At 41.7% G+C, this 16,552-nt stretch overlaps 1 protein-coding gene across 6 annotated transcripts in view; it reads left to right on the plus strand.

The window, feature by feature from the left end:
- The window catches only part of LOC103474702 (histone deacetylase 4-like), a 61,863-nt gene that overhangs the window by 29,977 nt on the left and 15,334 nt on the right, over window positions 1-16,552 (plus strand). For all 6 annotated transcript variants that reach the window (XM_017310946.2, XM_017310944.2, XM_017310938.2 and 3 more), the window contains 5 exons: window positions 4,192-4,342; window positions 6,235-6,358; window positions 9,122-9,240; window positions 15,495-15,623; window positions 15,729-15,838. In XM_017310946.2, coding sequence (XP_017166435.2) covers window positions 4,192-4,342; window positions 6,235-6,358; window positions 9,122-9,240; window positions 15,495-15,623; window positions 15,729-15,838 — 633 coding nt within the window. The remainder of the gene's footprint in view (window positions 1-4,191; window positions 4,343-6,234; window positions 6,359-9,121; window positions 9,241-15,494; window positions 15,624-15,728; window positions 15,839-16,552) is intronic.

The raw sequence follows: 16,552 nt of genomic DNA on the forward strand, positions 1-16,552 counted from the left end.
GGAGTGAAGATAAATCTTTAGCTTGACTTTATATTGCTTCTTTATTTTAGCTGCCTTTGACATTCTTTTGTCCGTTCATGCTTTTATGACTTTTTTAAATTTAAAAAGTGGTGAATTTTTCAGATTTTTTTGTAGAAAAAAAGATATTTCTTCCTCTGTCATCATTCTTTGTCACTCTGTCGTTCTTCCCATATTCCTCACTGATCTCTTGTTGGTTTTTTTTGCCACTTCCTTCCTGTCATTAACTTCTTCTTTCCATTAACGTCTTCCTTTCCTCCTCCTGTATTTACTGTCTTTCACTTATTCCTCCCATGTTCTCTTTTCATACTTCTTTAAATTCTTTTCCTTCTTTTGGAAATTTCTGGGGGGTTTTGTCATTGCACTTCTCTTTTATTGCTAAATCTGTGCAACTTTTGCTTCTTCATGTGTTTTTACACTTTTTAACCATAATTTTTCTTAAAATGGCATGCTTTAAAAAGTACAAAAAGTAGTGATGCAAAAAGTAAAAAGTAGTGTTGCATTGATTGCATCTCAATGAATGAAAAATTTAAATAACTAAATTCAAGTGAAACTGATATAGTAAGAATGTCTTTTTTGTTCATTTTTACAATTATGCCATTTGCACCCTCCACAGGGACGGTAAATCACTTAAAGTCATTGTCAAAGAAGCTGAAAGTTTAGTGGAAAGAAAAAGTGTGGCAGAAAGAAATGCATAGACAGAGGCAATAGCCATAAAACCAAAAATGTGCATTAAAGCAACAGAATATTTCTTTCGGACATAGTTATGACCTATTACATATATAATATGTTTAATTGTGGCCCAGGGCAGCTGCCCACGTGGCCCGTATCAAAAACTGACGTTGACCAGAACCAACACCAGAATCATCTCACAAATGTACTTTTTGGCAAAGGCGAAGCAGTTATTTGCAGAACGATTTCATTAAAAAGGTCACAGGTTCACTCTTTGTTATTGGGATGTCGATTTAATGCTCTGTGTGTCCTTGGTAGGGCCGTTAATAGCTACAACACCCTCTATATTTACCACCATATCTTAAAAAAAAAAAAACTTTAAATAATTTCCAGTAGCATAACCTGAACCTGAGATTATTCCTTTAGTTCCTTCCTTTAAAAATCTTTTATGTCGCTTATAATAATTGTTAATGTACGTTAGAGGGGGTAAACTGATCCTCATTTAACCTGTTCATAACACTTCCTGTTTAGCTTTATTGTCATACTTACACAGCAAAAAAAAAAGGTGTGGATTCCTCAGAAATGTTGCTAGTAAATATCCAAGTGGCATCTTCTCTTGTCTTTCCCATTTTGAACAGTGCAAAAAGCACTCAAATTATGCCTCTTAAATAAAAGCTGCTAAGTTGTTGACACTAAGTGAAAACGAAAACAGCGCCACTGTTCGGATTTTTCGCCGAGCAACAAAATTAGATGCTAAAGACAAATCAACACCGTTGGTTTAATCTTCTCCCTTAAAACCGCATCCTGCTCTCCTTTCTCCTGTACGTCTTGCCGCTCTCGCTTAAAATTCCGCACACACACACTGTCCCTGTTAAGACCTGCCAAGCACAGAGTCCTGCCTCGGTTTTCGTGACGCTTTGGTTAATGGGCGCTGCCATCTAAAGGGTCCTCTTGGCTTGCGGTCTGAAGCAGCGGGACGGCTCAGATGTTCATGACGCACGGCTTCAGCGCGGAGCCCCCCGGCCTCAATCACCTCTATTCACCGGGCGCACACACACACACAAACACAAAACACACACAGAATTGCATAAGAAAACATGAAAACGTACACATCCTCTTAAATTTCATCAAAATGTTTGCCTGCACTCGCTTGTCTGCATTTGGCAGAGAAATCTCCTGCACAAGTTGTTTCTCAGGAGGGAAGGATGTGCACGGCTCTGGTCAGCTGAGCCACAAGGGGTTTTGGGTGCGTAAGTGTCCTGTGTGCATGTGGGCGAGGAGGTCCCGCCCACTAAAACCCCTCTTCCCTCTTCCCCAACCTCGGTTTGAAGTCAAAAATCGATGGCTGGCTGCGCTCCAGAGAGCTCTTCCTCTTCTCGGCCCCAAGCCACCAATTTATTCACAGCCTCATTTCGGGGGCTCTGATTTGGCCTCGCCGCAAACACAGGTTCGCGTCCCTGCTGCAGAATGCCCGGCTACAGGGTTTGGAACCCGGATGATTATGTGCCGTCACTGTGAACCGATCAAATATAGGTCACTAAACAAGCTTGGAGTGACCTCAGCTCTTCACAGAGAATCTTCTGCTCACTCACAGGATCTGGGAGCATGGATCATCCATCCATCCATTTTCTTATATCCTTATCCCATTGGGGTTGGGAGGGGTGCTGGTGCCTGTCTCCAGCTGTCACTGGGTGAGAGGCGGGACACACCCTGGACAGGGGACCATGGATTATGTTGAATGTTTATAAATGACAAAACTGAAAACTTACAAATAAAAATCATAGGGAACACAGGGATCCAGAGCAGAACAAAATCAGGAACCAGGAACAAAAAGCAAGCATCGACGGTGGAAGTAACCAGGCTATGACCGGAGGAACCAGCGAGGACTGTTCGTTCACAGTGCTTGGGTTTAAATACTGGGAGGTTAAATTCTGAACAAAGATCTAACTAATTATAGAGCTAATGGGTTGCAGGTGTGAGGAGAGAGAAAGAGATAAAGTGGCACTCGGGGCAAGGGAAAGCACCTAAGGGAAATAAATCTAACACTAAATAATAACTGGAGCCAAGAAACATAATAAACTGGAGTGACGAGGAATAACTAGAGACGAGAAATAAACGTAACAAGAAACACTAAGAATGACTGAACTGAAGTAAGTTAACCAGAAACTAATCAAAGAAAAGGAACTAAGGAAAACAGAAATTAACAAAACCCAAATCCAACTCAAACAACCCAAGATCCCGAAAGTTCATTTATTATTTCTTTTATATTGGCTGTTATCCTCCCAATTGCACTGAGTGAACAAATTAAAGTTGTGTTGTTTTTACATGTTTGACCAACGTTGTGATGCTCTGCTGGTACAGTTATGACTGTGTAAAAAAAAAAAAAAGAAAAGTAAAGTTTTTAGTCAATTCAGCTGTTGTTCTGCATCCAATTGTTATCAACCAAAACTAATGATATCAGAATCATAATTTTAAAAAGTGGATTGGTGCAACTTGAGAAATTATGTTGATATTATGACAATTTGTGAATACTAAATTCAGTTTTCAAAAATGATTCACTTCATTCAGAGAATATAAAAACTGACGGTTTTGGAGTAGCAGAGTAAAAGTTTGAACATGTCAGTCAGACCCTTTTTAATGGCTCAGTTAATTCTGCAGAGAAGAATCGACCAAAATTCTTCCGCAAAAATGAATTCTTTAGTTACACAGTTACAGTTGTGGCCCAATCAGTCATCAGGTTACTTCCTCCCACAGTGAGGTTGCTTTAGATACCTTTTTTTTAAATCTTCAATAATCAAAATCATTATTTGAAAAAGACTTGTTGTGCTTCCTCAGGTTGTCTCGGTCTTGCTATCAGGGAACGTGTGAGTCTCTAATAGCGGCGTATTGTTTATCGCAGAAGCTCATTTCGGTGCTGTTTAATTGGCTGCTTTTATGCACAGTGACTCACAGCGAGGGTCTCCGTCTGGTTTTTTTTAAGGACCCTTCAGCGTGATGAAGAGGAGGCAATCGTGGGCACGTTGTAGCTTTGGAGCTGATTTTATTCCTGACCTTTTGGTTGCAGGACAAGCTGTCAGGCCACAGATTGGTTTTTAGCGGAAAAATAAAGAAATTTACTCTCGGAGCCTTTTTAAATGGAAAAAAAAAAAAGAAAGATTTTTACAGCGCGACGAGGAAGTAAGCAGATTGGATTATGTGTTTTGCTAAAACCTCGTTCCCAGTTAAATTGCTTATATTTGTTTAAAGGCTAAAGCTTTTGGCCTGAGGTTTTTAGAGGAATTGCGGAGGTTTAATTTTATGGCTTTGAACAGCTGTCAGAGTTATTTACTTCGGAGAGAGCAGAAGTTGAATGAAAATACTTTTTTCAAAGCGAGAAAGGCAGCGAATTGAATCTGTTCTGAAGAGTGCTCAAACGAGGCTGTTACGAAGAGGCCTTACGAAGAAAGCCCTTCTCAATTTTTTTTTTTTAACTTACAATATTCTTGATGTTTCTTTGTGCAGCAGCAACAGGAGCTGCTGGCCCTGAAGCACCAGCAGGAGCTGCTGGAGCACCAGAGGAAGATGGAGAACCACCGGCTGGAGCAGGAGCTGGAGAAGCAACAGAGGGAGCAGAAGCTGCAGCTGCTGAAGAACAAGGAGCGGGGCCAGGAGAGTAAGTCTCTCCGACGCCGCGTGTTACCCGTCTGCGCTTGGAACCACAGCGACACCTGATGTTTGCACAACGTTTTCGTGCCAAAAAATACGCACAACCCTTGAGCTTTTTAAACTTTTTGTCGCATTATATCTCGATATTTTATGTGTTTAATTGTGGACATGGAAGGACAGCAATTGAAGTTTTAAAAAACAATCAATCTCCCGCGAAAAAGCATTATTTTAATTTTTTATATATATTTCAGATCTACAATGATTGCAGATCAATTCACGTGAAAAAATCTGGATATTTTATAAAATAAAAATGTTCATAAAGTCACAATGAAATTAGTTTTATGTTTTTAAAATTGTTTAAATGACATTTTTGTGACCCAAGAGTAGATGTATCATGCGTTTGAATGGCATATAGTTAAAGCCCAAATCTGCATCTTACTGCAAATTTGTGGCAAGCAACACAGCACCGACTCAGGAGAGGAAAATACAAATTCATGCCACACTTTTAGGATTGTATGCAAGAATCAGATTAATTTTGTCTTGTTTAAATATTCCACGTTAGGTTTGTTCTTCAAAAAGTGAGAACACATTACAAGAAAAATGTATTTTTTGTGTTAGAGTGGCCTAGTCAAAGCCCAAATTTACATGTTCTCGGATGCTCTCTGTCTGATCTGACTGAGCTCGTGTTATTTTGCAAAGAAAAACAGGCAAAGGTTTCAGTTTCTAGATCTGCTAAGCCGGTTCAGATTTACTCCACAGACTTGCAGCTGTAACTAAAAGGTGCTTCTGTCTCAGAGGTGATGAATACAACGTCAGGTTGTGGTTCTAGAATTAGCAAAATTATTGCAAAAGCACCGTAAGTGAGGCAAGATTAGAAGCAGCAGGAGAAACTTCATTAAAAGATTTGACACCTCTCGTTACAGATTCTGTCTTTTAGTACTAAAATAAGCAAAACTAGACACTTCCGTGGCTAAATAGCTCCCTGAATAGTTCTCCATGTCAGACGGGCTGCAGGCGGCCAGGCTCAGTAAGAGTTCCTCATTCAAGCCGCTCCAAGGTTGAAATAACTGTTGTGTTTGCCTCACGTGCGTTTCCATTTCACTCTGAGAGGCGGCGCGCTCTGCAGTGGCGAACGAGCGGTAATAGCCCGGTGGCCTTGGCGCGGGCCGGGCCGAGCTATTACCTCTGGACGTCTCTCTCAACAAGTTCATTGAAAGCAAATGGACAGGCGTCCTTGAGAGAGAGCGCCTTCTCGCACTCTATGGAAAATGTTCAGGGATCGGGCGAGCGGGGAGTCAGAGGGTTGCTGTGTTTGCTCCAGTGTGTGTGTCTGTATGAGTGCGATGTGTGGCGATGGTGTCTTCAAATCTCTCCGATGAGTTTTGCATCATTTTTGTTTAATTCCTTGTGTGGTAATTAGTAAATTTCCCATTTTGAAGGCCTTTGAGTTATTGCGCTGATGATGGTCTGTTTTTAATCCTAAATCCAGAAAATGTCTCCAGCATTTCACAAATAGATGACTACTGATTTTAAATCAATAAAATAATATTTTACCTTCTAGATAAGTTTATGTCTTATTTATTAAATGTAGGGGAATAAAACAAAATTGATAAAAAAAATACCTAGCCGGAATGCTGCTTTCACGCTGTTTTCTAATGTTTGCGAACCAGCCAATCCAAGAGTTACATTTATTATACTTGGTCTTGTTTGGCTGCACGCCACAGAGTGGAGATAAGGAAGACTAGATGACAGCCACTGCTAAGACGCTTTCTAAGATGTATTTGCTGTTTCAAATATTAAAATAGAGAATTATTAATGTTTTTAGAAGGGATCCCAAGTATTGACGAATTTTAAGTACAAGAAATTCATTGCGTCTTGTGTTTCCCCCGTGTACATCAGGTGCCGTGGCCAGCACCGAGGTGAAGATGCGTCTGCAGGAGTTTGTCCTGAACAAAAAGAAAGCGCTGGCCCAGCGGAGCCTCAACCAGGGTGGCCTCCCCAACGACGCCCCCTACTGGTACCGGTAAGACGGCTTTTCCATTAACCATCACCTGATTGGAAGCAACAGAAAACAGCGGACTGAAGGCTAAGTAATGACGCATGCTAATACCTGCTCTGTTTGAGTCTCACTGAGTGATCAGAAGCAGAAAACAAATGCGCAGATGTGAAAGTGAGAGGAGGATATTGTATCCTGACGACGGCTGAAAGTCCTTGGAGTTAATTGTAGCATTCCTCGATCCGTTTTGCAGATGTGCACACTTGTTATTTCCGATTTGTTTGCCGCGCGTCGGAGCGAGCATAAACACAGCAAGGTCACGTCGACTGGAGCGTTCATTATGCAGAAACATACATCGGTAGATTGAAAGATACGCCAGTGAATAATATCAGTGCATGTTTAGCTTTTCTGCTTGTGTCGCAAAGTAAAAACACAGGTGAAAGGTGAGATTATTCATCTCCCTCTTGTTGCTGATTTTTACAATTTTTTTTGTCTGTAGTCTTGAGCCTTTTTCGTGCTTGTATCAGCTGACAACGCATTCGTGGTCGAAGCGAGAAAATATTACATTTGAAATTAAACGAAGACGGTTCAGAACCGCCTGCGTGGTCCTCGCGACATCTTCCCACTTCTCTGACGTCTGAGGAATAAATATAGCCGGGGAATGTAATTTATTCTCATTTGAATCTATTTCAAGACAGTTTTTCCACTGTGTTGGAAACTGAAACATTAATATGAAAAAGAAATGGAGATTTTTGATATGACATGCAAAAAATAAAAAGCATTCAGATTTTTTCCTTAGTTGAGAAGCAAAAGGACAAGAAATAGCAATTTTAATGATCCCTCTTTACTCAATATCAGCAAATAAAAGTTTTGAAGGAAATAAAATAAGGGTAAAAAGCCTTAAATTAACTTTTTTGCAGCATTCTAATCTCACTAGAGGTGTTCCGATCGATTGGTCACCGATCATAATCGGCCGATTTTCGTGAAAAAGTGCATGATCGGTGATCGGCGATCATTGGCTCTTGTTGCCGATACCGATCACCTGCATCTCATTTCGCAGCCTGCCTGTGCAGCTGGTCTCCTCTTTCCTTCACACTGCGCAAACGCGCAGCAACAAATCCTAAGCGATGTGGAACTATAACGCACTGAGTGAATGGGGAAGTTTGCGTGTTGCGGCGGAAAATTGAAGCACGTCAAAATGCATCAACACAACGAATCTAATACGACATAAAAACAATGCCATACTTGACGGAGTTTGGCTACTTCGAGGCTCACTGCAGTAAAAAAGACATGGAGGATCAGATAGCAGGTAAAGCAGCGCACAGCTACAAACACTCACCCGGATTAGCATGATGGTCAGAAAGCTAAACAAATAACCCGCAAAATTATTTAAGTCTTTGAGCTGCGATGTAAGACGCTGGTTCTGCTCTCGCTGTTGAACCGCCGCTACGCGCTACAGGTAGCAATATTTCACAGACGGAGCGCCGCTTCTGCTCCACCTGGTAGTGACTCTCACACCGAACCTCTGATTAAAACTGCAGCATCTAACCTAAAAAAAACATTTTACATACGTATTAAAACTTTCGCTGTCTTAACATGAGACAGATAATCTCTAAAAAAATAATTGATCTCCTCCCTGCTCTGCATAATTACTCCGCTCAGTCAGAAACAGCCACTCAGAACTAGCAGTAATCAGCTAGCCGCCATGCTATCAAGAAGTTTTCATTCAGTAACTCTGGATGGTTTATTGTAATGGAACCTGTATTTGCCTTTGAATGTTAAGTTTTATACTTAAATTTTTTTGCAATGTTGAGAGGTTTTATTTTGGCTCTTTGCATTATTTAGCCTCTTCAGAGCCTTCATATGTTATCAGTCTGTTAAAGATAGTATTACCAATAGCAGTACAATTTGCAGAATGCCTGTTTTGTTTAGTTTTCTTCTTGGAAAAAGTTATTAAAAACAAGTTTTTGTCTAAATTAAGGTGAATTCATGGTTCCTTTTTCCACATAATGTAACTGGTAGTGTTTATGATAAAAAAATTTTTTTTTTTTAATTATGTAATCGGTATCGGTGATCGGCCCTCATGGGTGATCGGTATTTGTATCGGCAGGAAAAACTTGATCGGCACATCTCTAAATCTCACACTGGAAATGTATTAATTTCAGTGTGAAATCCAAATTCAATAATTTTTAAAAGGTTTTTAACAGTTAATATAATGTTTTTTGGTATGTTTTTATGATCTGAGGATCCACAGGGCTCTGTTTTGGGCCCTCTGGTTTATGACTTCACCTTCTGCCAGCTGTAAGGTTTTGAATTTACATTTTCCAAAATGATCTACCTCTACAACTATATAGTGTTTTTTTTTTTGTAAAATGACACGGCTAAATCCATAAATTACAAATACAGTAGAGAGAATAATCAATGTTACGTAATACCGTTACGTAATACAGCATCTGTGTATTTCTGACTCTGCTCCTAACTTAAATATAAACTCTTTCACTCTGAACTCAAGCCTCCCACTGAGTTCTGGAAGAGACAACTGTGTTACCCTCTTGTCAGGAACATGCATTTGGGCCAGATCCAAACGCGGCTTAAGTTTTTCCCTGCAAACGACACTTTGTACTGTAGGAAGCGAGCAGATGGCGACACATGTCTGCGTCCTTGCCAAACGATTTGCATGACGCCTTAATCGTTTAGGTCCACGAGAACGAGATGGTTTCTTTTCGACACGCACGCCGTTGATGATTTCTGTTTTTTTTTGTTTTGTTTTGTTTTGCTTTTTTATTGCAGAAAAACCCAGCATAGCTCTCTGGACCAGAGCTCGCCTCCACAAACCGCAGTGTCCACCTACAATCACCCGGTGCTCGGCGTCTACAACCCTCGGGACGACTTCCCGCTGCGAAAGACAGGTGCGTTTTTTTTTTTTTGCCAAATTCCCTAGTTTCACCGGTGAAGACCGGCGTATCTGCTGCATGCATGCTCACACAGAAGAGCTACGGCCGCTAGCTGCAGTGCAGACTCATGTCTGGCATATTTTAGAGAGCATCGGAGGTCTGCTCCATTAATCACATCCACATTAGGCTGTCAGGGTCTCCCAGCATCCCCCACATGAGAGTGTTAAAGAGTTAGTGTAGGTGGTAGTGGAGCACAACAGAGAGAGAGAGAGTTAAGTGGGAAGAGAATCCTGATTTTGTTACCTGATTTATTTTAAAGATGTCCTTCCAGAATTCTTTCAGAGATTTTGGAAAATGTTTGTCAGTTTTTAGCTTGATGCATAAATGGATAATAGTTATAATATTTTAGCAAAACAAACTTAATGGACATGATGAGAAGTTTTGTGGGACACTGATCTCTTACAGTTTAATGGTTATGATTTGAGGTCTTTGCTTTATGAAATACTTTCAACTTTTTACTAATGACAGATATCTGAGAATAAACTCAAACTCTCTTTAGAGCTTCTTACTTTTATTTTTCTTTGAACCAATCTTCATTAAGCATACACCGATCGGGCTTTTTGTAGCAGATACCGATTTCTGATCATTCGTGCTATTTCAGATTTTGGTCAATTCTGTTTTTTCTTTTCAACATTATCTTTATTAGATAATCTTAGTTAATTTTGTTTCGATTAAGAAAAATGTAGGTGTTTACTCTTCATGCATTTCTACTTCTTTCCATATTTGACCTGCTGATCGTTGAGCCAATCAATTGGAAATCATGTTATTTTGATTACTGGCTGATTGCCGCATCATTATGCTTCCTTTTTAAGATAACCAAATATAGAAACATCAAATATTACAATTATTGATTTACCAATATGAAAATTTAGGCTTATATTGATATTGACCGATATATTGATGTTATTGGCTTTTTTGGTCAAAAACAGACATTTACTGTATACAAATTCATAAATACACTTATTCATTCATTAAATGAACGTACCAAAACTCAAAGTTCCCACCTTTTTTGTCTCTGTAAAGAACTCATCAAACACTTGTTGTACTTTGTTTTTCCTTGTGTGAAAGTGAATGCTTTACGTTTTAATATGTTTATTGAAATGAATTTTGTATGTGTCGTTGCCTTTCAATGAAAAAATGGAATAGTCCGATTAAAATCTCGGGAATAAACAAAAGTCGGTTCCAGTCGGGAAGAGTCTGATCGCTGCATCTGAAATCAAATATTGTTGTTTTTTCAAACTCAACAAAAACTTCCAATGAATTTCCTATTCACAGCTGAAGTTGTCTTTTAAATGCAGAAACCTTCCTTAAAACTAGCTGCACATTTCTGCACCCCATGCACACTCTACGTTAGCTAAGCTGTGGCGTCTTTGTCCTGATCTTCTATTAGCTACTGTAGGTCGTTAAAGAACCAGAAGCAGGTGGAAGTGGGATCTTGCGAGGAAAAAACAGGTGAAAAAGCACGTAATTCATCTTTTCTTGTACATAAAATGTTAAGAATAAAACCACTGCTGTGCTTTTCCCTCTCACAGAGCAGCAGCAGCGTCGCACTGAGCTGCGTGTTTTCTTTTCGATCCTGCCCAGATCTTGTCAGATCTCTGTAAAGCAGCTAAAATACTCCTTAATGCCCCGCTGGAAAAAAAAAAAGATTTTCTTGCGGCTCACGGCCTTACATCTTTTTTGCAGAGTAAAACCAGCTGTTTTCCGTCTGTTTTTGTTCACCCCCCTCCCTCCCTGTATTTATAAGAGTAGCTTTGTGTGCGGGTGCGTGATGTGTGAACGGCGCGCTGCGGCGGTGTAGCTGCGAAGCGGCGGTCATCTTACAGTGCAATTATTCACTTAGCACAGCGGCAGGCGGCTGCAGCCTGGGCCCTGTTTACTCCGAGGCTTCGAGCCGCTGGCTGCGACGGCGGACAGACCGCAGTTGACACTGGCCCACACAGCCACATTCCAACCTGGGAGAGCAAGAAGATGGGGAGTGTGTGGGGGGGAATAATGTGAGAGTTAAAAAAAATATAAAAAATGGAGGGAAAGTAGGGTGAAGGACACTGATCATTTTCTGGGGCAGGTAGGATGGAGAACTCCTTCCAGTGACTTTGAAACGGAAGATTATAGCACCGAAAACAAGAGCTGGCAAGCTGGATTTAAAATAAATCATGTGGCACAATGATTTATATAAAATAAACCTGCTTTATAGGGGGAGAAAAGAAGCGAAAAGATGGTCCCTGGAGCGTCGCCACTCTGCTTTTATAATGCCAGAGATTGTGCTCGGCTGCCGGGAGCGAGGAGAACCTGTGCCACCCTGATGTTTGCCCACAGCGATGACGTGCTTTGTGGAGTTTACTTATGGTAATCCCAGCTCGGGATAGTTTAGAGGTCCTTTTATATCAGCGCCAGGTTGTAAAAGTCAAAGCCTGGAAGCCAGGACTTCCAGCGGTGGTCGAAAATAAAAACGGAAAAGGAACGTTGTACCAGTGGCGCGTTGCTAGAACGCGTCTGCGCCGGCAACAACAGGAGAGGCCGTAGATGCCTTATGGCCGATGTCGCGACTTTTAAAGTTGCTTCAGATGGGGGAAAGTGTTCGTGTGACAAGAGGGGGGGCTCCTTAAAAACCTCCGTCGTCCAGATAGAGGGCCCAAACCCATTAACCTCCCCTACATATTACACAGCGAGGAACGAGAGAGAACATCACATGAATAATGCCCTGTGTGGCCCGCGCGCTCACACACAGAGATGCCTCAGAGAGACGTAGCTGGGGTGGAAAAGCGTGAGGCCCTCAGACTCACAGCGCCCTTTGATAGAGGCACAGCTAAGCGTACTGCTCCTGGCAGAGCAAGCGTGGATTTTACCCTGAACTGGGGCAGCCCGTCCTCCGCATGGACACAATGGCACATAGGGAGTCTGGGGCTGTACAACGCAGAAATGCAAAGCATTGTGCGCGACATGGAGCTTTCTGACTCCTCTCTACGGCCCATTTTGACAGGGACAGCAACAATAGGCTGTCTGTGTAGTGATATGATGTAGCTACACGCTTCTAATGAGGATCATCTTGAACATATAGTGGACCTTTTTGCAGTTCAGTATTCGCAAATTAGTTTTTTTAGCTGATTTTTTTTTCATAGCGCACATGTCAAAAATTCAAAAGAAAATGCGTCTAGATGCAATGCTGCTGGATAGGCTGGTGTTTGTTCCCTTAAGAGTGGTGGAGATAAAGACATTAGCTAGGATGGTTTCCACTGTCTGTATTAATGCATTTTAAGGTATATTTGGTGTTTGAATGATTAAATTAGTCAGTTATGAGCGTTTTTAGGAGGTGTTTCAAGTACTTGCGAATTTTAACTACACTGAAATGTACTGTACATTTCAAATAATATGCAGTACACTAGTTTCATCCAAATGTGCTGTTCTTGCCATACGTACTATCTAAAGCAAAGAAAACAAAGTTATAAGCTGCAATTGCAAGTAGTGCAAAAATGGCGAGTATCAGGATGAAATGAGGGGAGAAAATGGTATATTAGTCTGAAGCAGATAGCTCAGACTAACCAAGGGCTCTCTAACTATAAGCTTTAATTAAACTGACATTGCTGTTTTCTCCGAAAAGCAGCACATTGTTTGGCAGCAGTTGCATTTCCATAAACATCCCATTGTGTCGTCTTCTCTCCAGTCGTCTCGGGTGACGGAGAAAACCTCTTTTCACGAGTATTGACATTCTCTGGATCAATTCCACTTGGCTTTGAGTACATCTTTGCTGCGATCATTCGGGCTCCTGTCACACCGGATCATTCTCTTTCTCAAATGTGTTTTTGCTCCACCGGAAAACAGAAACCAAACGCTTCTGTTTCGCCGGGTGCTAATTATTATTCCTGTCAGTCCCGGGGCTTTGTTTTTCCTTTCGCATGCTAATGGACACCGTCTCGGGATCAAATTCAGGGAGAAATTACATCTGTTAAAGTGTGCTCTAGGGTTTGGATATAGTTGCGCATCTTTCCCCTGAAAGCCTTTAACCTATCTTTGAATCTTCAAACCAGCAAAGCTTTAACACAAATGTAAACTCCACATGTTTACATTTGTGATAATATGACAGAAAAAACTGCAACTAGCAACTAAATTGGGAAGACTTGTTCACTTCTACCTCCCAAAAGTGAGACTTGGGGTGGTTCGATTAGAGACCAAAATTACAACATTTGTGACATTTTCACTGCACCAGATCAAACAAATCTTCTTGAAACACCTGTTCACTTCCTCTCCTGTGGCAGCGCCACACCAAGAACCACTGAAGGAAACGGCACAAAAACCTCTGAAGAAGACATGAGCGACACTTCCTTCTTCACGAAAATGTAAATAAAAATAGAATAGCGTGGGATTTTAGCGTATTTTATCTTTGGCTAAAGAAAACAAGCCATTTGTTTTGATTGTATTTACCCAGAATACTCTGCGCTATAGTTCACTTCCTGCTTGCGGCCTTCGGACTGCTTGGCATTCGCATATGAATTCAAACCGAGACCTAGGTGTTTAGGCAGACCAGAGTTCGCTTTTTTGGTCTGAATTGCAGATTCACATCTCTCCAAACAAACCAAACCTTCTAGCCAAACGGCTGGATTAAAGCAGACTAAACAGGCCTGGTGTGAACGCGCTCTTAGAGCATTCATTTCTTCCTTGCTAATCCTTCTGGTTGGAACGGTTGGACGAGTAGCTAACCTTCTACAGACATCCCCAGGCAATCAACACCATTGTGGTATGTCTATTGTCTTTTTCGTATTGAAGAGTGTATGCTAAGTCGCAAACAAAGAAATATTCCCTGAACCGCACTTAATTTCAAAGATCGGTGTGAACCGCAAGACGTCGCGGTTGGTTATGCTGTTGCCTGGCAGCATGAAGTTCCATTCATTGGGTCTTTCCGGATGAAATTTAGACGTTGCGTCTCGAAGTGTTCAAAAGTCTGATTGATGTGATCTGCAACCCTTTACCGAAGTCATAGTAAATTGGCTTCCGAAGCAGACTTCTGTCTACATTAATTGGTTCGACTCCAACTGGAAGGAGTTTTCCATCCTTCTCTCCTTTCGCACTTTGTATTTCACACTTCTCTCCTTTCATCACGCTTATTTTTACCTGACACTGGAAACGGCACCAAAATCTACAAGTGTTTGCTTGAAAGGAGATCTCCCTCCTCTACACGGAACAGCAAGCTTCCTGGAGCTTTCCTGCTCCCGCGAGGTCTCAGTGGCAGATGGATCCGGTCGTGCCATCCTGTGGGTTTTGGGCTTGATATCCAAAAATTAGATAATGAATAGTGAAAAGATTCCAGGCTGATGAACGTCTGGATAAAGTAAACAGAGCATTAGTGGCCGGAGGCCTGGCCAAGGTGACATGCCGTTCCCTTCTCCCTGTCTCTATTCACAAGTCTGTGACAGGCCAGACAAAAGACTAAAATGCCATGTAGGCAAGTCAGACACGGCTCCCAAATTGGAGCTAATTGCTTTTTAGCTCATCTTTGGGAAAATATGAGTTTGGCTTGTTCAGAAGCATCTAATTGGGAGGGATGAATTGTAGGCTAAATGAACAGCGGCGTGTAACAGTTTGTCTTGCAAAGAGGTTTTAATAACAGGGCAGCTTTGTGGAAGGTGCTCCATAACAGAAACGTGTGTAGAGCCGAAGCTGGAAGATTGTGAGATTGTTGCATGAAAATGTGACTTTTTTTCTTCAAGCTCGGCGCTTTGTTCGGAGCTCTGTTGAGGCATGAAAAGTTTTGGATTTGATTTGTTCTCGCCCAGTTCTCCGTCCTCGTTTTCAGCTGCGGTTGAGACAAATGCAGTTATCCGGCCTTCACCGAGTTCTGGGATTATTTTAATCTAACCTCGAGTGTGGAAATTACAAGACAGAGCACATTCCACACTGACATTGTTTGATACTGAGAGCGAAAAAATTAAGAACATTTATTTTCTGCTTTTTATGGTGTACTTTAGTTTTTCCTCTCTTAAAATGATCATAATCTGATAATTAAAAAAAATCAATTGCAGATGTTTAATATATTCCGATATGTGAAACCTGGGAATTGAAAGAGGGTGTACTTTCTTTCTTCTCTGACTTCAGTTATGCAAATATGGGGGGTGGGGAAAGACATAATTTGGTGTTTTTCTAAATGAAACCAGCAGATTATTTTGTGTTAAAAACGCTACGTGACAGATGTCGGTCCCTCCTTGTCCCCGCAGCCTCGGAGCCCAACCTGAAGCTGCGCTCCCGGCTGAAGCAGAAAGTGAGCGAGCGGCGCAGCAGCCCGCTGCTCCGCCGCAGAGACAGCCCCATCACTACGGCCAAGAAGCGTTCCCTCGACATGGCGGGTGAGAGGCGGAGGAGGAGGAGGCGGCGGCGAGGATCCCGCTGTTTAAAAAAAAACATTTTTTCCCAGACTCCTGCTGATTCTTCTTCTTCTCCTCCTGTCTCAGACTCGGCGTGCAGCAGCGCCCCCGGCTCCGGCCCCAGCTCGCCGAACAACAGTTCCAACAACATCCCCAATGAGAACGGCATCACTGTGTCCATCTCCAACAACATGGAGGTACATCACACCCGTTGCCTTTAATTCTAGCATAGAAAACAACACCAACAACAAAAAAGTTGTAGCTGTAGGATTAGATTTGTGTCTCTGGTTTCTAGTTCACCAAACATTTCAGGCTGTTGCATATAGAAAGGCTGTGAGCGAGGTGACGGGGCTCCAGACGGGGAGACAGCGTCGAGGAGCTGGCAGGATGCTATTTGTGGAAGCCATTAGGGCCACTCAGGCAGTGTGGAGGAGGCCGGTGGCTGTGACAACGTTAGAACGCCAGGAGGGAGCAAATGTCGTTTCTCCATGTGCGGACGTCCGCCAAGCCTGGGCGACACGGCTTACAAATAAAAACCACAATTTTTTTCCCCCCGTACCGGATCTGATTTTAATGGATTTTTAGTTATTCTTCTTCTACAAAAAGAAAGAAAATAGGAATGAGTGAAAATATTGTCAAAAAGTGGCTTTTGTTTTATATTAGCAGAATAAGAGTGCAATTTTTCCAGAAGAGCATCTTAAAATTAAGAGTTAACGCTGCAGTATGTAACTTTTATAGTAAATATATTTTAACATATTTGCTGAAACTATGATTTGTCTCAATTTGAGATAATTTGTCTCTCTGATTTGAGACAAATAATCTCCAAAAAAAATCAAGCTCGCCTGCCTTCTCCCTCTGCTAACTAGAAACAACCAATCAGAGCCATGAGGCGGGTCTTAGCGCTGTCAATC

Source organism: Poecilia reticulata, chromosome 2 (assembly GCF_904066995.2).
Source record: "Poecilia reticulata chromosome 2, P_reticulata-male-v2, whole genome shotgun sequence".
NCBI lineage: Eukaryota > Metazoa > Chordata > Actinopteri > Cyprinodontiformes > Poeciliidae > Poecilia > Poecilia reticulata.